We start from the raw sequence: 24,701 nt of genomic DNA on the forward strand, positions 1-24,701 counted from the left end.
AAAATAAGTATTTGGTCATCTACAAACAAGCAAGATTTCTGGCTCTCACAGACCTGTATCTTCTTCTTTAAGAGGCTCCTCTGTCCTCCACTCATTACCTGTATTAATGGCACCTGTTTGAACTTGTTATCAGTATAAAAGACACCTGTCCACAACCTCAAACAGTCACACTCCAAACTCCACTATGGTGAAGACCAAAGAGCTGTCGAAGGACACCAGAAACGAAATTGTAGACCTGCACCAGGCTGGGAAGACTGAATCTGCAATAGGCAAGCAGCTTGGTGTGAAGAAATCAACTGTGGGAGCAATAATTTGAAAATGGAAGACATACAAGACCACTGATAATCTCCCTCGATCTGGGGGTCCACGCAAGATCTCACCCCGTGGGGTCCAAATGATCACAAGAACGGTGAGAAAAAATCCCAGAACCACGCGGGAGGACCTAGTGAATGACCTGCAGAGAGCTGGGACCAATGTAACAAAGGCTACCATCAGTAACACACTACGCCGCCAGGGACTCAGATCCTGCAGTGCCAGACGTGTCCCCCTGCTTAAGCCAGTACATGTCCGGGCCCCTCTGAGGTTTGCTAGAGAGCATTTGGATGATCCATAAGAGGATTGGGAGAATGTCATATGGTCAGATGAAACCAAAGTGGAACTGTTTGGTAGAAACACAACTCGTTGTGTTTGGAGGAGAGAGAATGCTGAGTTGCAACCAAAGAACACCATACCTACTGTGAAGCATGGGGGTAGCAACATCATGCTTTGGAGCTGTTTCTCTGCAAAGGGAACAGGGCGACTGATCCGTGTACATGAAAGAATGAATGGGGCCATGTATCGTGAGATTTTGAGTGCAAACCTTCTCCCATCAGCAAGGGCATTGAAGATGAAACGTGGCTAGGTCTTTCAGCATGACAATGATCCCAAACACAGCGCCCGGGCAACGAAGGAGTGGCTTCGTAAGAAGCATTTCAAGGTCCTGGATTGGCCTAGCCAGTCTTCAGATCTCAACCCCATAGAAAACCTTTAAAGGGAGTTGAAAGTCCGTGTTGCCCAGCGACAGCCCCAAAACCTCCCTGCTCTAGAGGAGATCTGCATGGAGGAATGGGCCAACATGCCAGCAGCAGTGTGTGACAACCTTGTGAAGACTTACAGAAAACGTTTGACCTCTGTCATTGCCAACAAAGGATATATAACAAAGTATTGAGATGAACTTTTGATATTGACCAAATACTTATTTTCCACCATAATTTGCAAATAAATTCTTTCAAAAATCAGACAATTTAATTGTCTGGATTTGTTTCCACATTTTGTCTCTCATAGTTGAGGTATACCTATGATGACAATTACAGGCCTCTCTCATCTTTTTAAGTGGGAGAACTTGCACAATTGGTGGCTGACTAAATACTTTTTTGCCCCACTGTATGTCCCCTATGGGTCCAAATATCCACTGACTTCTATACCTGGCGTTTTAGATGTGTAAGTATGTGTCCATCTTTAAACCCAGCAACGCTCTGCGAGACGTGGCCAATCCAGCATAATCTCATAAATTAGTGTTAGGACATATGAAAGGAAGAACAGGGGGGATGCTCGATAGTGCAGTATGTTTTTTAAAAATAATTTATTGAAAGAACAGCTATGGTACTCACATAGTAATGTGTATACAGATTAAAACAAACAAGAGCAGCGAGCTTGCCGTCATCACTTCCGGGGCTGAGAGACGGGGGGGGGGGGTTGAGGGAAAGGGGGTGAGAGGGGGTGGATGAGAGAGGGGGTGAGTGTAAGAGAGAGGAGGTGACTGTAAGAGAGGGGGGTGAGAGAGAGGAGGGGGCTGAGTGACAGAGAGGATGGTCTGAGAGACAGAGGGGGGGACTGAGAGACAGGGGGGCTGAGAGACAGAGGGGGCTGAGAGACAAGGGGGCTGAGAGATGGGGGTCTGAAAGACGGGGGGTCTGAGAGAGAGAGGGGGGCTGAGAGACAGAGGGGAGGGGACTGAGAGACAGAGGGGGGCTGAGTGACAGGGGGGGGCTGAGAGACAGATGGGGGTCTGAGAGATGGGGGGGTCTGAGAGACAGAGGGAGACTGAGAGACAGAGGGGGGCTCAGAGAAAGAGGGGGGCTGAGAGAAAGAGAGGGGGCTGAGACAGACCACATAGCACTGTCCCTATCTGCAGTCCCTCCTCCGTTCCCCCCCCCCCCCGCAGGCTCTGTGTGTGGGCAGGTATGTGTAGGATGCCGAGTACCTGATGGCCAGCAGCAGTAGCGTTGTGTCTCCTTCTTGATCCGGGGGTGCTCTGACTGCTCTGCTTCTTCCAGCGGCTCCTTGGCAACCTCCTCTTCCTCTGGGCTCCCAGTCAGCCTGTCCTCCGGCCTGGGCCGCACTGTTCTTGGAGCTCCTGTTCGCCTCTTTGATGGTCAGGAAGGGGGTGGAGCTCTTCTCCCTCCCGGGATCTCATCTAACTGCCCTCCTCGCTGGGCACCTTCCCCGAATCCACGCCGCTGTTTGCTGCCATGCTCCCACCGAACTCTGCATAAAAACCGGCCCACCGGGAAAGTCCCAGTAGTCCCGATGGTCAGTACATGCCTGCCCCAATTCCTGCACCATCACACCTCAGATCAGCCCCAGTCCCTGCACCATCACACCTCAAATCAGTCCTAATTCCTGGGCAGTGTACAGCGGTCAGCAGGGCAGAGAATGGGTTCAGCAGGGCAGAGGACTGGGATCAGCACGGTACAGAGCAGGAATCAGAAGGGCAAAGGATGGGCTCAGCAGAGCAGAGGACTGGGGTCAGAAAAGCATAGCACAAGTATCAACAGGGCAGAGGACGGGTGTCAGCAGGGCAAAGGATGCATGTCAGCAGGGCAGAATTGGGCGTCAGCAGGGCAGAGGATGCATATCAGCAGGGCAGAGGATGGGCACCAGCAGTGCAGAAGACGGGTGTCTGAAGGGCAGAGAGGGGGTGTCAGCAGGGTGCAGGGGCATCAGCAGGGCAGAGTGGGGGGAGTCAGCCAGACAGAGGATGGTGTCACTACACACAGCCAAGATCTGATTCTTTTGCAGACACAACCTGGATTTGCACAGTGTGTAGCTGGCTGAGGATTTCACAGATGAGAACTGCAATCGCCAGCCACACGCTGTGCCGATCGAGGTTGCGTCTGTTAAAGGAACATATTAGCTGTGTGCAGTGTGCAGGCGAAGAGACGCTCAGCTGCATGCCCTGTGGCAAGCCTGACTGTAGTCCAAGGATGGGAGGAAGAGCTTACCACCCCAGGCACAGCATTCATGCGGAGGAGATCTGGTCAACCGCTGCTTCAATGTCTGCTGTATGTAAACTGAGTGAGGTGGGCGAGAGGAATGGAGACAGAAAGCCAATTAGGTGATCCCAGCTGTGCTCCTTGTGTAGCCATCCGGCTTTGCTTATGCGTGGAGGTGGGTGTCCCAGGCATCCCTTGTGTGCCAGCATAAATGTGGCTGTGCGCCATATCTGGCACGCATGGCAGGGGTTGCCGACCCCTGCCCTAGAACAAGGCTACAATAACCTCCACCCTTTTCTATAACAGATGGGGTGGGTTCTATAGTCTTCAGGAACAGCTGGGAACAATGTAACTGTTATGCCACGTACAGACGATCTGAATTTCCGACAACCAAACTGTGGATTTATTTCCGACAGATGATGTTGGCTGAAACTTGTCTTGCATACACATGGTCGCACAAATGTTGTTGGAAATTCCGATCGGCTAGAACGCGCTGCTAATCCTTCTGCTAATCTCGTGTTTTTAGAAGTTTGTGAGAGGCGATTCATACTTTTCAGCCTCGTGCTCTTTCAGTTTGTGCTTGTGGGTTCGTATCTAGTTTTCAGTGTGTGTAGTCAGTTTGCATCTGGTTTTCATTATTCTAGCATTATAAAGAAGAAGAGAATGCGCTGCATTAAAAGATTAAAAACTTTGCAGCATGACGAATGTGCTATCTCCATTACGAACGCTAGTTTTACTGGATCGAGCGCTTCTGTCTCGTACTTGATTCAGAGCATGCGTGGAATTTTGTGCGTCGGAATTGTCTACACACGCTCGGAATTTACGACAGTGGATTCTGTTGTCGGAAAATTTGAGAACCAGCTTTCAAATTTTGTTTGCCAGAAATTCCGTCAAAAAATGTCCGATGGAGCCTACACACGGTCGGGCTTTCTGACAACAAGCTCACATCGAACATTTGTTGTCGGAAATTCCGATCGTCTATACGCGGCATTACAGTGCAGCACTTATTCAGCAGATATAACAAAACACTTTCAATTGTATATTTAACAGACAAAAAAGGACCAAATATCAGTAGTTATTGCAGAGGTTAACTTAATAAATGACAACTACTGGCTAGTGTACTTATGTTTTTTTCTGTATCTCACCTGCAAAATGTGATCCACAGCATCCTCAAAACTGCTAGCTCCACCAGTCCCAGGGGATGCAGTAAGTCCCAGGATTTGTGGGAGATTCCTTTCATGTTTCAGTTTTTTCTTAAGATAGATCTGCATCACCTTATTATAAATGGCATCTTTGTGAGTGTGGTGGCACTCGTCTATTATTAGCAGAGTGAAATCTAAAGAAACAGTAATAATTGTCAGTTTTTCTTCCCTATTAAGAACCAAATCATACAGGTGATACAGTATAATGTGCTGTCAATTAAAAACAGGAAAAAAGTATATCAATAGTATATCTCCTAATCATGTATATGTAGGAAAACATTTATCATTTGACTAGCAGTTTGTTGGAAATATGGCATTTACAGTACATAGACATGTGATATGGTTTTAACATTTAACATGTTTGGTTGTTATATTTATGCTATGTACATTTATCATTAGGTCAATGCTGTCACAAGCATCCCCGCCCCTTTGTGTATGCCAGCTGCAGGGCAGGGAATCTCCCACCCGCAGCTCATTGGCACAGCATTGACAGCTAACTTCCTGGTTTGGAAGAAGTAGGGCTCAGACAACATCCAAGCTTATGGTTAGTCTGGAGGTTCAGTCAGCCTAGTGCTACATGGGCAATTAAATCTCTTTGCTGAAAACAGATTTACCTACTCATTGGCTGTCACCAACACAGCACAGAATTAAGCCAATGATAACCTCTCAGTGGCAAAAAGATTTAAACGTATAGTGCTACCACAGGATGGGCCGCTGAATTTCAGGCCTTTTCACCCACACAGCACCCACAACCAGGCAAAAGTGATTTTCCACTCTCTCCAATGGCTCAATAATCAGTCTAGGGGATTTGGTTTTTAAGGTTTATTGTAGAACACTGAACTTGGATTGGGATTAGGGATACATGGAATTCCCAGAACTAAAAAACTTCAAAATTTAAACAAACAGTTGAGGACCTGCTAAAGTCTCTGGTTGCTATGAACTGACTCCCAATGGAGCTGTACACCAGTGGGAGTGGTGCTGCAGCTGGAATAACGCACAAAAGTTCCAAAAGTTAAAGTTGCAGATGCAGCAACTGGCTGTATTGAACAGCATCTTGCTACTCTTGACCCTAGCTCAAGGGCAACTGCCCCCCCCCCCCCCAACAAGAAATTAGTTGCGGGTGAGTGAGCGGGCAGCTCGGCGGACGGGTGAGTGTGCAGGTGGCTTGGCGGGTAAGCGGGCGGGTGGCTTGGCGGGAGGGCAGCTGGGTGGCTCGGTGGGTGAGCAGGCAGCTCGGTGGGTGAGCGGGCAGGCGGCTCAGTGGGCGAGCGGACAGCTGGCCAATCAGCGGGCCGGTGTGTGGGGGAGCAGAGAGATGACATCATCTCTCACTGCCCGGCGCCCGCCCTGCATCCTTTCAGTTCTGCCCTCACTGTGCAGGCAGCCGCGGGCAGCAGAGAGATTACATCATCTCTCTGCTGCCTGACTTCACTCTGGGACACAGTCGCGCTGTGCACCATGAATGGCGGTGCAATCTTCTGGGACCTGTGACGTGTCCTAGAAGATTGCAGGGAGGGAGGGGCTGCCTAGGAAGTGGGAGCTGGGTACCTGTCAAAACTAGGTTCCTGTTCTCCCCCCCCCCAAAAAAAAAATGACATGCCAAATGTGGGGGTCGGGGGGTCAGGATTGCTTAAAGCGGAAGTTCCACTTTTGGGTTAACGAAGGTAAACATGCTTCAGACATTAGGTAACCGGAGATCTTAATTATTGTGTGATAAGCATGGTGGCCAACTAGGCTTGTATTCCAGCCAAGGAGGATTCTATGCAACTTTGAACCAATGAAAATGCTCCATGGAAGTGAATGTAGGGAACTTGTTGGGGTTGGGCAGAGAGGGAATATAAAAGCAGGTCAAAAGCTCTCAAGAAATCCTCTTTTGAGCCCAGGCAGTAAGGAAACCAGGAGGTCTGCGTAACGTATCAGCATTATTCTTTTGTTTCTCTTTTCTGTAACTTCTATTGTCCTGCAATTTGTCTTAATATATTGATAGCTTTTGTAGTTACATTGCAACATCGTTCTTCTTTTTGTATTACTTACTTTGTATCTTATTGATAACATCATCGCTTTAAATTTACCAGCTACGCCATATTTGGTAATATTTGATTAACACGGGTTTCTTTTCTATATACTAGTAAATTTAAATAAATAAATAAAATAGTAAAAAAATGGTGCGCTAATATCACAATACTCTGAATATAAAAACTAGAAGATACTAATGTTAATAAGTGCTGTGTGCTATTGTGATCCCTGTGTATATTCTAGCCACTATGTAAAGTGCCTAGTGCCTAGAAACAAGCCTTTAAAGCTATTAATTAACAAATATAAACACGTGTGCTAAAGTGCTGGGTGTGCACAATAAACTTACTCACACTAAATCACAATAGAAATGACCAAATTAAAAAGGTATATGCGTGCTTAAAAAAAAGTCACATCCGATATTGTTCCTGCTGGTAGTATAAAGCTGAAGCCAGGTAGATAAAATACTGGGTGTACACAATAAAAATATTCACACTAAATAAAAATAAAAATGACAAATTCAAAGAGGTATATGCGTGCTTAGAAAGGTCACATCCAATATTGTTACTGCTGGTGATATAAATCTGAAGCCAGGTATGGAAGCATGACAAAATTATGGCAAGAAGTATAAATGATTGATCCTCCAGACAATAGCTACCACGTGAACTGGTTTGCAGTTCCAATTCTGAGTCAAACAGCTGATGAGGTTACCCTTCTCTGTCCTATCCTCCGTAGCCTCCAGAGCTCAAACATGTAACAGAAGAGAAAACAATAGTGTAGTACTGAAAAAATAGTGTCAGCAAACTAAAGCCGATGCACTCACATACGCCCAGTAGGTATAAGCGTGTATGACATACAGGCTCACTCCTCCTCACAGCCTTTTCATGTAGCCGCACACTCGTGGTTGACGTCATTGGCTCCTCCTCCTGATGCGTAGCGTCACAGGTCACGTGACATTCTCCCTTGAATACTACACTATTGTTTTCTCTTCTGTTACATGTTTGAGCTCTGGAGGCTACGGAGGATAGGACAGAGAAGGGTAACCTAATCAGCTGTTTGACTCAGAATTGGAACTGCAAGCCAGTTCACGTGGTAGCTATTGTCTGGAGGATCAATCATTTATATTTCTTGCCATAATTTTGTCATGCTTCCATACCTGGCTTCAGCTTTATATGACCAGCAGTAAAAATATTGGATGTGACCTTTCTAAGCACGCATATACCTCTTTCAATTTGTCATTTTTATTGTTATTTAGTGAATATTTTTATTGTGTACACCCAGTATTTTATCTACTTGGCCAGCTTTATACTACCAGCAGGAACAATATCGGATGTGACTTTTTTCTAAGCACGCATATACCTTTTTTATTTGGTCATTTCTATTGTGATTTAGTGTGAGTAAGTTTATTGTGCACACCCAGCACTTTAGCACACTTGTTTATATTTGTTAGTTAATAGCTTTTAAGGCTTGTTTCTAGGCACTAGGCACTTTACATAGTGGCTAGAATATACACAGGGATCACAGTAGCACACAGCACTTATTAACATTAGTAGCTTCTGGTTTTATATTCAGAGTATTGTGATATTAGCGCACCAATTTTTTCCAATATTTTACTATTTTATTATTGCACCAGTGAGAGATCACTTTTTTGGTTTGCAGATTTTATCACTCCATATGTATATATATATATATATATATATATATATATATATATATATATATATATAGTTTTCACCACACCAGCGCTTGAGTACTATCACTATCACTTAAATAAATATATATTTATATATATTAATTTATATTTTAGCACAGTTATCATTTGTTATTGATTTTATTGGTTATAGCATTAAAGCATTGGCTAGATTCTTATATAGACAAAAGGTTGTAATCGCTTATTTTATTTATCATTAAAGAGGAACTGCAGTCTGCTCACGTAATTTGATATAAAAACATCTTTGCCATTCTGAAGCTTCCCTCCAACAACTTTGCATATTATTTTATATATACTGTGATTCTGTACTTGCCAAATATGCTGCAGAAATCTCCCTCCACTGAGTCTGGCTGCAACCATTTTAACTGTGGGCAGTTGAACCTGCTGCCTGTTCACTTCCTGGATTTACACAGACACACAGAGGCACACCTCCAGCTCTACAGCTCTGATTGGCCCTTTTATGAATCATCCCCCCTCCCTTCCTGGCAAACTCTCAGGAGGGTGAGAGAGAGCTGTGCATGATGTCATAAGCCTAGGCTTTTTATCAGACAACAAACAGGCAGTGAGCTGTATAAGGTATTTACTGACAGAGAAAAAATGTTTTACTATCCAAAGTTAAAACAACAAGGGCAGAGGATTTAATAGATGGAAAATTGAAAAAAATTATTTTCAAGTTCCGCTTTAAGTGAATAAGTGAAGTAGGTAGAAATCGCCAAAACAATGTGCACTAGAGAGAACAGGGTAATGCACGCTCCTTTTGTCAATCTTGTATTTCACCTTTTGCATGCGAGTGTATTTAATTGTGATCAGTATTAAACTGCTTACAGTCTGCACTCAGAGACACTCACCCATTCAGTCTGTTTGAATACAACAGAGGAAGTTACTGCAATGGTCTGCCATTCATCCAGATAACAGAACCAGAGAAGAAAGTGCAAAGATGATTAAAATCCTCTCCATGTACTATACATAATTGATTTGGAGAGGATACTATTTTATCTTTAAGCCTTGTTGACACAAGCAGCTGGGGTGTTGGTTGGTAAAATCATGCAGTTGAGCTGCAGGTTTTACCACCCCATGAAAGGGTCATGAAAAAGCCCCCTTGTGTTCTCTAATACACAACTGTTCCTTTAAAAGTTATCATTTTGCTGATCTAGTAAAAAATATGGAAGCAAGAAAATCCCGGACTGCTCTGGAAACGGACATCTTTCTTAAAAGATGTAATTATTATTTAATAAAGATGTCCGTTTCCAGAGTACAGCAGTCCGGGATTTTCTTGCTTCCATAGACTTGTGCACAGTCTGCACCTGACATTCATCGAGGGTGGAGGTTTTCTCTTACGATCCGTAAGGCTGGATTCACACCTATGCAGTTTTAGTGCTTTTTGCATTTTGCAGATTTTCACTACAGAACATGTTCCATAGGAAACCATGTTAGATGGACTGTAGTGCAAATCTGCAAAATGCAAAAAGCACTAAAACTGCATAGGTGTGAATCCAGCCTAAGGCTGGATTCACACCTATGCATGTTGCTTTTGGGCGTTTTTGGAGGTTTTTTTTCATGCTTGCCACGTTTTTGAGCAGCGTTTTTGCGGCGTTTTTGCCGCGATTTGCGTTTTGCGTTTTTTTTTTTTTTTTACAGTTTTTTTTTACAGTCTAAAAAAAAAATTAAAAAAAAAAAAAAAAAAAAAAAACGGCAAAAACGCATCAAAAACGCTGCAAAAACGCTGCAAAAACGGTGCACTTGCGTTTTTGATGCTTGTCCATTGAAATCCATTACATGCAAAACGCTGCTTTTTGCATGAAAAAAAGTCCCCGACCCTTTCCAAAAATGCAGAGAAACAAAAAGGCATTGATGTGAACATGTTCCATAGGAACCCATGTTAAAAAATTCCCGTGCATGTCTGCAAAATGCAAAATGCATCAAAAAACACGCTAGTGTGAATGGAGCCTAAGGCTTAGAGAGCAGCATTTCCTTTCTAAGGCTCCATTCACACTAGCGCGTTTTTTGATGCATTTTGCATTTTGCAGAAATGCATGGGAATTTTTTAACATGGGTTCCTATGGAACATGTTCACATCAATGCTTTTTTGTATCTCTGCGTTTTTGGAAAGGGTCGGGGACTTTTTTTCATGCAAAAAGCAGCGTTTTGCATGTAATGGATTTTAATGGACAAGCATCAAAAACGCAAGTGCAGCGTTTTTGCAGCGTTTTTGGTGCGTTTTTGGTGCGTTTTTGACGTTTTTTTTTTTTTTTTTTTTTGTAATTTTCTTTTAAGACTGTAAAAAAAAATGAAAAAAAAAAAAACGCAAAACGCAAATCGCGGCCAAAACGTGGCAAAAACGCTACAAAAACGCTGCTCAAAAACGTGCCAAGCATGAAAAAAAAACCTCCAAAAACGCTCAAAAGCAACATGCATAGGTGTGAATCGAGCCTAAGTAAAAAATATATTGTTGTGTAAAATGGGTCTTGTGTTCAAAACCAAAACTAGACATAGGAAGTGACATATGTGTCATAAGATGTCTACATTTATATCTGTCTAGGTGACATAATAATAATGTGACATGATGGGTTTGCTTAGAAAAAGAGCTAATGAATGTGACTGGTTGATTGTTTGTTAGAAAGGAAATGTGTCATTTGAATATATACCCCTTATTGGTGGACGATGGTCTGTAACGCCTACCTTTCACATGTCCGGGATAATAAACTGAACAGTGTACGAAGCAATTTTGCTGTGTGAGTTATTCATGTAGGCTGTTTCCTATTCATAGAGATATACTTGGGAATGAAAGTAACGGAATCGGCCGATGGTAAGGTAATTATAATTAGATAATAAGATGATAGTCAGAACTAGTAATTCAAGGTGTAATTTGCACCTTTCAGTGGTGTCAGAATTTTAAATACTCAAGTAATTAGATAATTTTTAATATAGATTATATTTGATAGAAACTTAGATTAAAAGGAGAACTATTTTCTTCTTGAGTATTTTTTGTTGGGAAGGGTGCAGGCCACTTTAGTGACAGAGTTGGTTAATTCCTAGCTTTCACCGGGGTTGCCCATCCTTATAGAACAAAGGTACTTAGGAAGTGCTTTGAAGTTTGTGCTAATTGGTTTTATTCCACTATATGATTGCTGGTTGGTATTGCTAGATTACTTGTATATTTTTTATTTTGTAGCAGCTTGGGGTTTCTATGATGTTACGCCAAGGTTGGCTTTAAGCATTTTGAGAACGCTGTGGAAAGGTGTATACGCCTATTAGTAGCTTTGGAAGCTCGTGGGAAGAAAAGATAAAGTGCTCAAGCAGGTAGGTAGGGATATTTAGTCAGAAATAGGGACAAAGTAACTTAGGAATCTCCCTTGCTTATACCCAAATATCGTGAGAGTGGTAAGTACTTTTGTATGTATATTTATATAATCTGCTAAGTTTTTTTAAAGAATGAAAGAGGGTAATTCAGATGTGGGTATGTCATTGCCTAAGGTGTTAAAAAGACTGAAATAATTAAGGAAAATGTTATTGTTGTTATGCATATGGGACAAAAGGTATTTTGGTTATGCGATGGAAATAAAAGAAATGGACCAGTCGAGGTTACAGTGCAATATTATATGAGCTATATGAGGTCTCTCCTTTACTAATATTTGTTTATAAGTGCTTAAATTGCTTGCAAGAAGTGTAATTGTTTAACCACTTCAGCCCCGGAAGATTTGGCTGCTCAATGACCAGGCCATTTTTTGCAATACGGCACTGCTTCGCTTTAATGACAATTGTGCGGTTGTGCCACGTTGTACCCAAACAAAACTGAGGTCCTTTTTTTTCCCACAAATAGAGCTTTCTTTTGGTGGTGTTTGATCCTCTCTGCGGTTTTTATTTTTTGCGCTATAAACAAAAAAAGGCCGACAATTTTGAAAAAAACACAATATTTTGTACTTTGTGCTATAATAAATATCCCCAATTTATTTTTTAAAAAAGCTAATTTTTTTCTCATTTTAAACCTATATGTATTCTTCTACATAATTTTGGTAATAAAAAAACGCAATAATTGTATATTGATTGGTTTGCACAAAAGTTATAGCGTCTACAAAATAGGGGAAATATTTATGGCATTTTTATTATTATTATTTTTTTTTACTAGTAATGGCGGTGACCAGCAATTTTTATTGGGACTGCAACATTATGGCAGACAGGTCGGACACTTTTGACACATTTTTGGGGCCATTGGCATTTATACAGCGATCAGTGCTATAAAAATGCTCTGATTACTGTGTAAATATCACTGGTAGGGAAGGGATTAACAGTAGAGGGCGATCAAGAGGTTAACTGTGTTACCTAGGGAGTGATTCTAACTGTGGGGGGATGGGACTGCCTAGGTGAGGAGACCGATCGTTGTTCATACTTAGTATGAGCAACGTATCGCTCTTCCCACCCCTGACAGCACGGAGGTCTGTCTGTTTACATTGACAGATCTCTGTTCTGTTTCTGTGTGGAGCGATCGTGGGCCCCCTGCGGCAGCTGGTCAGGAAGTGGTTAAATGTTTTGATGACTAGAATTTTGAAGGTTGCAAAAGAATGTGTTAGGTGAGCCCCGGTTCACACAGGGGCGGCACGACTTGCAGGTCGCCTCAGCGAGGCGACCTGCAAACGACTTCCGAGGCGACTTGCAAAACGACTTCTGCATAGAAATGCAAAGTAGTACAGGAACCTTGCGTCGCTCCTATTAGAACGGTTCCGTAGCACAGAACGGGAGGCGACTTGTCAGGCGACTAGGTCGCCTGACAAGTCGCCCCTGTGTGAACCGGCCCTAAGAGTAAGAGAGGAGTTATTTATTAATGAAAGTTAAATTAAATTAAAAAAAAAAAAGCAGCAAAGAAAATTCTGAGTATTAAGGTCTTGGCATTGCAGTGGGAAAGTTAACAGAACTTACCACTCCTAGGGCCAGGTAAAGCTCACATCTAGAAGCTTAGGAACACTGGGTCTGCAGTTAAAATCCATTATTGAAGGTAGCTAATGATATATCTGATGAAGGTTTCCATTGTACAAGTCGATTCAATGTAGTTTAGAGACAAAAGATGCAGAAAAAGTATTTTTGAAAACGTGAAGTAACATTACGGAGCTGTTAGAGATTTAAAGGGGATGTTCAAAGACATTAGTGGCGAAGTATACCAGACCTGGCGAGTGTCCATGTTTGCTGTAGCATCGCAGGAATATTCATTTTCATGTATATATTGATTATGCAGTATATTTGACCTAAGGGATGATCAGGAATGATTGTCAAGGACAGTCAAGATCCAAGGTTTTAAGCTAGCAGTAGATATTGTAAAAATTGAGATATGTGTGAACCTACATATATTAATATTGAAACTAAGAAAAGGGGAACTTGCCATACAGCATATAATATTGTTGGTTATTTTAAATAATAATAATTAAGGTAAATGATTATATGATAAAATTGATTCTTAGCCACTTGCCGACCGCCGCACGCCAATGTACAACGACAGAATGGCACGGGCAGGCATATGGGCGTACCTGTACGTCCCTGCCTTCCAGCGGGCGGGGGGCCCTATCAGGCCCCCTCCCCAGTGCCTGCGGTGGTCGGAATTGTTCCAGGAGTGATCTTTGCTGAGGGGGAGGCCACTGATTCATGGCCACCCCCTCGCGATCGCTCCTGGTCAATGAGAAGCTTCCTCTGCTTCTGTAATTTAAACAGATGTAAACAGAAGCAGAGAAAGTGATGTCATCTCGCCTCGTGCAGCCTTTTCGTTCCGGCACCCGAGGAGAGAAGACATCCAAGTAAGTCTGCACCAACACCACACTAATGCCCCGTACACACGGTCGGACATTGATCGGACATTCCGACAACAAAATCCTCGGATTTTTTCCGACGGATGTTGGCTCAAACTTGTTTTGCGTACACACGGTTGCACAAAGTTGTCCGAATTTCCAATCGCCAAGAACGCGGTGAGGTCAACCACGTACGACAAGACTAGAAAAGGCCAGTTCAGAACCAAGCGCGGCACCCTTTGGGCTCCTTTTGCTAATCTCGTGTTAGTAAAAGTTTGGTGAGAGACGATTCGCGCTTTTTCAGACTCGTGGTTTTCAGATCGTTTTCTGCTGTTCAGTTTGTGCTTGTGGGTTTGTATCTGCTCTTCAGTGCGTGCAGCAAGCTACGCGTGACTTTGATTAGTCATTATGTTCTTGCTCGTTCGTTACTGTTTTTCAGGTCCCTCTTCACAGGCCTTGCTGTGCTTCAGTGCGTTCTGTTACTTCGTTCTGAGCAGCCGACCGTTTTCTAGCCATGTTGCGTATACGTACTCCTCGTAGAGTTTGTGCTGTGCGGGGGCTTGGTGTTGGGGTCCTGACTTTGACACAAGTCCAGTCCATGAACAGGGTGGAGAGGAGTTCATGGACCAAGAATTGGTTGCTTCAGCGTGACCAGTTCTGTCATATGCCTTTGCTCCGTGAGATCCGTGAGAATAATCCTGATGATTTCAGGAACTTTCTCAGGATGACAGACCCCGTTTTTCACAGTTTTTTGGCTTAGCTGACCCCTTATATTAGCAGGCAGGATACCTGCATGAGGCAAACCATCACTGCGGAGCAGAGGCTGGTCGCCACCCTGCGGTACTTGGCGACGGGGAGAAGCCTGCAGGACTTGAAGTTCTCGACAGGCATCTCCCCCCAGGCTCTGGCGATCATTATCCCAGTGACCTGTTCTGCCATCATCCAGGTCCTGCAGAAGAAGTATATTAAGGTAAGATTTTTATCCTTTAATATCACATTTTATTGTATTTAATGTTTGATAATATATTGTATTTCTTTCCACATTCCCAAATTACCATGATTGTAATATGCTGTGAATGTCCCCTTTGTCCTCATGCATGCTGGATTTGTATGTACTTATTTTTTTTGTCCTTCATACATATTTGCCTTCACTTACCTCCCCAGCATGCTCTCCTGGCCTTATATTCACCTCATGTAGTCACTTAACAATGTATTTTATCAGCTCCATAGTAGTGCTTTACCCTAAATACCCCCTAAAACGTTTTTAAATGTGATTTGTGCTTTAAATTCTGGCAGAGTGCCAGAGGCTTTTTTTTGGGGGTCCCCAAATCATTTGGAAACCTCCCTCCCCCCAACTGCTAAGTCAGCTGATACCAATTCTCTATCTAACCTCAATCATCTATCTGCTGACATTGCCAAACCCATACACACTATACCCATCTCTTTTGTGCTCAGATGTATGGATGAATTCCGCAAAGCATGTAGTGCAAGGGCCTGCCTGTATACTTTCAGATGGTACTGTTTCGAGTTTTTGTATACTATTATTATCTTGCTAGGTAATAGCAGAATGTCCAAATGTGCTCAAATGTGTACAGTGTGTATTTATATCTTTGTATTATGACACTTCTTACCTGTCCAGTGGGTTGCCAATAGTGTAACTAAGGAGGGGCTGTTCCAAGTAATACCCATTATTTAGGCATTCATCTCTCAATGAAGTGGAGAGGGTTACCTGTCCAAGAGCTCCCCCCCCCTATAATGTTAGAAATGGCCCATGGGGAGGGGGGAATCTGATAGGTGTACCTTATACTTTGGTCTTTAAAAATTCCCATTAATAAATGTTATCTTGATGTTGGCCAAGAAGTTTTGTGTCTAATCTGCTTTCCATATTTATGTGCAAAAAGACTAATTTTTTTTTTGTTTTCCTCAACAGTTTCCTTCCACGCCACAGGAATGGCAGACTGTGGCCTCCCACTTTGCCCAGTGGTGGGACTTTCCTAACTGCGGAGGGGCAATTGATGGGAAACACATCCACATCGTCCCACCACCCAACTCGGGGTCGTACTAATATAATTATAAGGGGTTCAATAGTATTGTGATGTTGGCGGTGGTGTCAGCTAATTACGAGTTCCTGTATGTGGACGTGGGGAAGAATGGCTGGATGTCCAATGGTGGAGGCATCGCCCAGATGGAGTTTTACAGGTGTCTCCAGAATGGCAGCTTGGACTTGCCACCTCCAGAAGACAATGTGGAAGGACTCCCATTCGTCTTCGTTGCGGATGAAGCATTTGCGCTGGGGGACCATCTTATGCGGCCATTCCTGATGAGGACCCTCACCCTGGACCAGAGGGTTTTTAATTACCGGATGGCCAGAGCCAGAAGAGTGGTGGAGAACACATTTGGAATCATGGCCAGCCGGTTGCTCCTATTTCTTACACCCATACATATGGCGGAGTATAAACTGAATCATATTATCCTGGCGTGCTGTGTTCTACACAACTTTTTACGTCAACATTCTGCCAAGTATGCTGGCTCAGTTGGGCCTGAGGCCGGAATTATAAATGAAACAACCCTGACGGCGCTTGAAATTGGCCGTCTTGGCTTGCCCTCCCTGAGTGCCCGTGATGTCCAGCTAAGATACCTTGAGTTCTTTGCGGGTAGGGAGGCCATCAATATGCCAGACAATGTGTGAAACCTTTATCAAATAAAAAAAAAATTAAGCAAATCTTTGTTGACATTTACTGCTTGTGTTTGTTTTAGCTGACCCTGACAGAAATGTGGTGAGTCCTGAAAATGGCGTGATTGTGTAACCTTACAAAGCACTGTTGAATGTTATTTACTAAAGGCAAAGACACTTTGCACTACAAGTGCACTTGAAACTGCACTGAAACTGCACTTGTAGTGCAAAGTGGATTTGCCCTTATTAAATAACCCCCATTGTCACATAAAGCAGCAATTGGAGCACCACAAAAGTGTTGTAGCGTTGAGACAATTATCCACACATTCTTGATTAACAATCTTTTTAATACCAGCACAATCACATGTGCATTTAGAAAAGGTTTTTAAAACAAATCAACATGTTTGTTGTATAACAATTTTTGGGGTGGCATTAGAAAAAGTAGAAATGTCCATTTAATATAAAACAGGCTTGTTTCAAAGCAACAAGAAAGACACAAATCTTGAACTTACAAAGTTCACATTTGGTAGAACTTGAAGGCAATATCAGACATGAGTATTTAGGAACTGTGTTTGATATTGCGTTCAGATGGGGTGAAGTCACCCCAGGAAAAGCCAAATTTTGAAGATGCACACCAATTTACGAATGTCAACATGTGCTAGCTGCCATCACGGGGGATCAAGGGACGTGTTTTGGGGGTGCAAGCCCTTCCTCACAGCTACTTTATTATTGAGGAAGGGGTTGCACCCCCAAAACGCGTCCCTTGATCTCCCGTGATGGCAGACAGCACATGTTGACACACTGTGTGCATCCTCAAAATTTGGCTTTTCTACAATTCGGGAAAAACATTTAAAATTGTAGTACACCATAAAAGAAAGGGCTTTGGAGGGGTTTTAAACTCACCCCAAAACATCAATGATGTTCTTATTTTTTTTAATAACATCATTGATGTTTTTCGTGATGTTTTCCAAGGCAACATTACACCCCATGATCTCCCTGATCAGGATCTGGGCACTTTCCGTGGTGAAAGGATCTGGATCCACAACATCACGATCACCTAAAAAGAGAGAAACCAAAAAAAAACATGTATTATAAATATGGCGGCATCCATCTCTTACCTGAGCCTGTGGTCGCAGACACTCACCTGTTGTGGTGACTATTATTATTATTATTATTCAGGATTTATATAGCGCCAACAGTTTACGCAGCGCTTTACAATATAAAAGGGAGACAATTAAGTTATAATACAATACAATACAATAGGATTAAGAGGGCCCTGCTCAGAAGAGCTTACAATCTAATAGGGTGGAGCAGGTGGTACAAAAGGTTGTAACTGTGGGGAATGAGCTGGTGGAAGTGGTAGGAGATTAGTTGGAGACGTGATAGGCTTTCCTGAAGAGGTGAGTTTTCAGGGATTGCCTGAAGGTAGCAAGAGTAGGGGATAGCCGGATAGATGGAGGTAGCGAGTTCCAGGGGATGAGAGAGGCTCTGGAGAAATCCTGGAGATGAGCATGGGAGGAGGAGATGAGAGAGCTTGAAAGCAGGAGGTCTTGAGAAGAGCGGAGAGGTCGATTTGGGTGATATTTGGAGACAAGATTAGTGATGTAGCTTGGGGCAGAGTTGTGAATGGCTTTGTATGTTGTGGTTAGAATTTTGAATTTAATTCGCTGTGTGATTGGGAGCCAGTGTAGGCAGACACTGAGCGGTTGGTAAGGTGGATAAGTCTGGCAGCAGCATTCATGATAGACTGAAGAGGGTATAGCCTATGGAGCGGTAGGCCAATGAGAAACTAGTTCCACCACGTCTTCTTCCTCATGCTCTTCTTGTGTTTGGGGTATTTCCCCTTCTTCCAGAGGTGGGGGGTCTCTGGTCTCCTCGGATGAGGGGTGTCCTCTGAGTCTTTTCTCCCCTATGTGAAACAAAAAAGGTATACTTAGCACACAGATATTTGATGGCAGAGCTATAAATATGAAACATTGCTTGGAAGTGGGGTACAATTGTCTATTTTGGCAGAGTTCCAAGATGTAGAATTTTTATTGTCCTTTGTCAAGCTTCAATTCTTTACCTGTCTTGTACAAGCTTCACAGATGGAGACACCCCTATAGTATACACTGGAGCACCTGTGTGGGCCCCCTAATAAAAAGGGTGTTCTTGTGTCCCACACTAGTGCTCCAGCGTCCATATGTGAAAACTGCTGCTGAGTGTCCTCTCCTTACACAGAATCTAGTTTGCATTTCATTCTAGTAACAAACACATCTACACAACCAAATTAGTTTCATACAAGTAGGCCCTAAAAAATGTGGTCAAATACATATGGCAAAAACAACGGTGTTTTATAGGCCGAAAGAAAAATGTTTGATACGAACGAATAATGTGCCACAACAGTTCCTAAAAGCACATGGAGCAGCACGAACGTAATAAACACAAAAAGAATAGGAACACTGGACAACTACTTACTTTTTTGCAGCACTCTCTGGATCTTTCTGTACTGCTCGTGTTCTCTTAATTTCAGGTCCGACCACCGTTTCCTGAGCTGATCTTTCGATCGTCTTACCCCGAAATTCCGGTGCAGACTTTTGACCACTTTCGTCATTATCTTGGCCTTTCTGACATTGGGGTTGGGGTAAGGTCCATACTTTCCATCATAGTCGGCCTTCTTCAGGATGTCGACCATCTCCAACATCTCCCCAAAGGACATATTTGAGGCCTTAAATCTTCTCCTTCTTGATCCAGACGTTTCCGGATCCGGCTTTCCTCCCCCTCCTCCTCGTTGCTGTAATTAGCACGCACCTGCTGTGTCTCTGCCATGTGCTCTTCCCCCACTGCGCCGAACGAAAAGGGGCGGGGAATAGACTAGAAAGAACGCCGGGGGCGGGTGGAATTACACGCATGCGCAGTGTGTATAAAGCGTAACATGCGTGCATAGTACGTACGATCTGTGAGCGGAAGAAGGAGTATCGGAGGCGCCGATCGTGATAACGAAGGTAAGAGCCAAACTTGGGCCTATACTGCTTCTAGATTGAGGCCTATATTGTAACAGGATTAGGAGAGTTTGGCCTGACATTAGGGTTTGTCTTGTGTTGTGTCTTGCAGTGAAAATGGATATCTTGAAAGATAACGACTTTATGGCAATCTTCATTGATATGTTCAGAGAGCTGCCTTGTCTGTGGCAGATAAACCACCCACATTATAAGAACCAAACAAAGAGGAAGGCAGCACTGGATCAATTGCTGGAATTTGTGAAGACGGTGGTCCCCACGGCAGACATCGCCTATTTGAAGATCCTAATTGGTGGCCTGAGGAGCACTTATCTAAGGGAGCACAAGAAGGTCCAGGATTCCCAGAGATCCGGAGCAGCAGATGACATCTATGTCCCCAGGCTGTGGTACTATGACAGGCTGCATTTTCTGGCAGGCCAGACTGAACCCAGGCCAGCACTCTCCAGTCTTCCTTCCACGCTTCCTTCCCCCCCCAGCTGAGGCTTCTGACGCCCAACCTGGGCCTTCCAGGCAGCAACATATGGAGGAGCCCAGCTTGAGCCAGGTATAGCATTCCTCGAAATAATTCTGCTTGTCCAATCAATGATGTTAAATAGATGTTAGTTTGGAGTACTAATTTATGATTGTGATTGATGATGCAAAAACTAAAACCATGTCCCTTTTTCATACACAGGGAAGTCTCAGCCAGGAGGTGGCCGGGCCAAGCAGGCTGCCTGATATGCAGGTCCCTCCCCTACACCCGCAAAGACAGAGTGGCAGGAAGAAGAGGAGTACCCTGGAGGAGGCTGCCATAGGCCTCTTTTGGAAGGCTACAGAGGCCCTGAGAACCCCCCACACTGTGGAGGAGGACTTTGCTTGCATAACTGCCTGCAAAATGAGGCAGATGGAGGAGGGCCAACAACTCATGTGTGAGTCCTTAATTTTGGAAGCTCTCAATAAGGGGTTGAGGGGCCAAATAACACCTGCTACCCACATTTGTGACCTCACACATGGTCCTCCTCCTCCTCCAGGTCCTACTAGTCCTCCTCCTCCAGGTCCTACTAGTCTTCCTCCTCCTCCAGGTCCTACTCCTCCTCCTGCCACATCTCCAACATCTGAGCCACAGCCAGGAAGGAAGCGTGGAAAAAAGACCAGAAAGTGATGACCCTGGGTCCAGTCTGGTCTGGCAAAAGATGCAGGCTCTTGTAGTACCACAGCCTGGGGACACAGATGTCATCTGCTACTTTCCGGATCTCGGCGACTTCTGGACCAGACTGCACTCCCTTGGATAAGGACTCCTCAGGCCACCAATTTTGATGTTAAAGAATTGATGTCTGCCCTGGGGGTCCAAGGCTTCGCTAATTTCAGCTGTTTCTCCAGTGTTGCCTCCCTCTTTGTTTGGTTGTGAGCCCTTAATAAAGGATTTTTTGGTTCAATTATACTCTCCTATGTGTTTTTTCCTTCAAAAAGGACAGTTTGTTTGTGAGGATTCAGGTACATTTCTAAAGTACAATGTGAAATTAACAAGGGACACCAACACCAACCCCAAGCAATCTCCTTGAGATTAAATAATATAAGATATCAATGGTGTTGTGGTAACTTGAACACACACAAAAATATTATGTAGTAAAACTAAAAATAAAATAGAACAAAGATCAGACTTGAAAAAAATACAAACCTAAAAAAAAAAAAAAAAAACAGCCTTAAAAAAAAAAAAAACAACCCAAAAATAATTTTGTCAGGTGTGAAAAATCCAAATATATTGAGGGAGTCTCGATAAATAATAAAGAAAGAAGTTTGTGAGAAGTCTGTGTGAATATGAGCAGCAAAACTACTTAATTCTTCTCACATTATAAAGAAGAAGAGAGTGCGCTGTATTAAACCATTTTTTACATTGCACCGTGACGAAAGTGCTGTATCCATTGCGAACGCTAATTTTACCAGACCGAGCTGTTCCGTCTCGGAATTTCTTCTGAGCATGCATGGCACTTTGTGCGTCGGAACTGGCCACACACGGTCGGGATTGACGCGATCGGATTTTGTTGTCGGAAATTTTTATAGCCTGCTCTCAAACTTTGTGTGTCGGAAAATCCGATGGAAAATGTCCGATGGAGCCCACACACGGTCAGAATGTCCGACAACACGCTCCGATCGGACATTTTCCATCAGAAAATCCGACCGTGTGTACGGGGCATAATAGTAGAACACGTAGGCACACAAATCACCCCTGATCACCCCCCGATCACCCCCCCCCCTGCACCCCCTGTCACAGTGACACCAATAGCAGTTTTTATTTTTTTACTGATCACTGCATTGTTGTCATTTGTGACTGTTAGTAGTGTTAGGGCAGTTAGTGGTAGGCCCCTTTAGGTCTACCAGAGAAGAAAGATCAAAGATGATTGAAATCCTCTCCATGTACTATACATAATTGATTTGGAGAGGACACTATTTTATCTTTAAGCCTTGTTTACGCAAGCAGCTGGGGTGTTGGTTGGTAAAATCATGCAGTTGAGCTGCAGGTTTTACCACCCAAATGAAAGGGTCATGAAAAATCCCCCTTGTGTTCTCTAATACACGACTGTCACTTTAAAAGTTATTCTTTTGCTTATTAAGTAAAAAATATATTGTTGTATAAAATGGGTCTTGTGTTCAAAACCAAACGAGACATAGGAAGTGACATATGTACCCCCCTAACCCCCCAATAAAGATTTAACCCCTTGATCACCCCCTGTCGCCAGTGTCACTAAGCAATCTTTTTTCTGATCGCCGTATTAGTGTCACAGATAACGCTAGGCAGGTAAGTATTTAAGTTCACCGTCAGCTTTTTATAGCGTCAGGTACCCCCATATACTACCTACTAAAGGTTTTGGCCCCCTGATTGCCCCCTAGTTAACCCTTTCACCAGTGATCACCGTATAACTGTTACGGGTGACGCTATTTAGTTAGTTTATTTTTTATACCTGCCGTTTATTACCCAATAAAGGTTTAACCCCCTGATCGCCCGGCGGATGATATCAGTTAGGTTTTAGTGTCAGATAGGGTCTGCGTCGCCCCAGGCAGCGTCAGATTAGTGCCAGTACCGCTAACACTCAGGCACGCAGCATACACCTCCCTTAGTGGTATAGTATCTAAACGGATCAATATCTGATCTGATCTATACTAGCGTCCCCAGCAGTTTAGGATTCCCAAAAACGCAGTGTTAGCGGGATCAACCCAGATACACGCTAGCACCTGCGTTTTGCCCCTCCGCCCAGCCCACCCAAGTGCAGTATCGATCGACCACTGTCACTTACAAAACACTAAACACATAACTGCAGCGTTTGCAGAGTCAGGCCTGATCCCTGCGATCGCTAACAGTTTTTTTGGTAGCATTTGTTAAAGTTGCTGACAGCCTAGGAGATTTTTTACCTGTACCAGTAAATTAAGAGCCCAAAATGGCAAATCGTAGGTACAGTAGTAAAGAGGCCTACACATTTCTGAGCATGACAGATAGTGAAGAGGAAGTCACTCATCTATCAGAATCAGGCTCAGAATAAGATCCTGTAGACGACAGCGGCTCCATGACAGACAGATAGCTTTGACGACGGAGTTGTGGTCCCTGCCAAGGTCAGGCTTACCAGACCCCGATCTTCTTCTGCTGTTGAGGTGCAAGAATCGCAGGGCTCTTGTATGAAGCAAAGAAGTACTACTGCCGCTCATCCTTCTGGTGAGCTGGCAAGCACCAGCGGCCTAGAACACCCTGGTTGTACATCCAGCACTGCAGTAACACGTGGTGATGTGGCGAGTCCCATAAGTGCAGTTCAAGCTGGCGAGGTGGCAAGCACAAGTAGTGTCCCTCTGCCACCAAGAAGAAGACAAAGACAGGCCCGTCGTGCCCATAGTGTCCTTCCTGCAGAATTCGCCAATCCGCATTGGGAGCCCACCACTTCTGCAGCCCCCATACTTCCCCCATACACTGGCCAGCCCGGAATTCAGGTGGAAACAGTTGATTTTACGTCACTTGATTTTTATTCGCTGTTTTTCAATGAAGATCTCTATAGATCTATTGTGGACCAAAGCAATTTGTATGCTGGTCAATACATCGCCGCTAATCCCCAGTCCTCCCTTGCCAGAGATTGGAAACCAATTACGGTTTCCGAATTTAAGACCTTTCTGTGCCTATCCTTCGACATGGGCATAGTTAAAATGAGTACGTTGCGGTCATATTGGTTCACTGACCCAATTTACCATATGCACGTGTTCTCTACTTCCATGGCCAGGGCACGATATGAGCAGATCTTAAGGTTCATGCACTTGAACAACAATGAACTCTCATCCTCGTGGAGACCCTGGATACGATCGCTCTACAAAATTCGCCCCCTCGTAAACCACTTCAACCAACGTTTTGCAGACTTGTTTACTCTCCATCAAGTTGTATGCGTTGATGAGTCCCTGATTAAGTTTTCTGGCCGCTTGTTTTTCAAACAGTATCTTCCCAGCAAGCGTGCCAGATACGGGGTCAAGATGTAAAAGCTCTGTGACAGGGCCACAGGCTATACATGTAGTTTTATGGTTTACGAAGGAAGAGATAGTCACGTAGAGCCGGAGAACTGCCCTGACTACATAAGAAGCGCTGGTAAGATTGTGTGGGACTTGGTGTCACCCTTATTCGGAAAGAGGTACCACTTGTATGTGGACAATTATTACACAAGCGTGCCACTTTTTAGTCACTTGTTTGATCATCAAATTGGCGCATGTGGCACCATGCGATCTAATCGCCGGGGCTTTCCCTAGCTGCTTGTGGATTCCCCTCTTAGGCTGGGGGAGAGAGCCTGCTTGAGATGTAATAATTTTCTTGCTGTGAAGTGGAGGGATAATAAGAATGTTTTCGTTCTTTCCTCCCTTCATGCAGACACGACTGTCCAAATTACTACGGCGCCTGGTGTTGTGGAGAAACCCCTCTGTGTCCACGAATATAACCAAAATATGGGAGGGGTGGACCTCAACGACCAGTTGTTGGCGCCGTACCTAATTGCCCATAAGGCCAGACGCTGGTACAAGAAAGTGTCTGTATACTTATTTCAATTGGCTTTGCTAAACACTCATGTGCTATACAAAG

At 43.9% G+C, this 24,701-nt stretch overlaps 1 protein-coding gene across 6 annotated transcripts in view; it reads right to left on the reverse strand.

The window, feature by feature from the left end:
- The window catches only part of LOC141113175 (ATP-dependent RNA helicase DHX58-like), a 437,515-nt gene that overhangs the window by 326,091 nt on the left and 86,723 nt on the right, over positions 1-24,701 (reverse strand). For all 6 annotated transcript variants that reach the window (XM_073606104.1, XM_073606103.1, XM_073606102.1 and 3 more), the window contains one exon: positions 4,400-4,590. In XM_073606104.1, coding sequence (XP_073462205.1) covers positions 4,400-4,590 — 191 coding nt within the window. The remainder of the gene's footprint in view (positions 1-4,399; positions 4,591-24,701) is intronic.

This window comes from Aquarana catesbeiana, linkage group LG12 (genome assembly GCF_042186555.1).
Source record: "Aquarana catesbeiana isolate 2022-GZ linkage group LG12, ASM4218655v1, whole genome shotgun sequence".
NCBI lineage: Eukaryota > Metazoa > Chordata > Amphibia > Anura > Ranidae > Aquarana > Aquarana catesbeiana.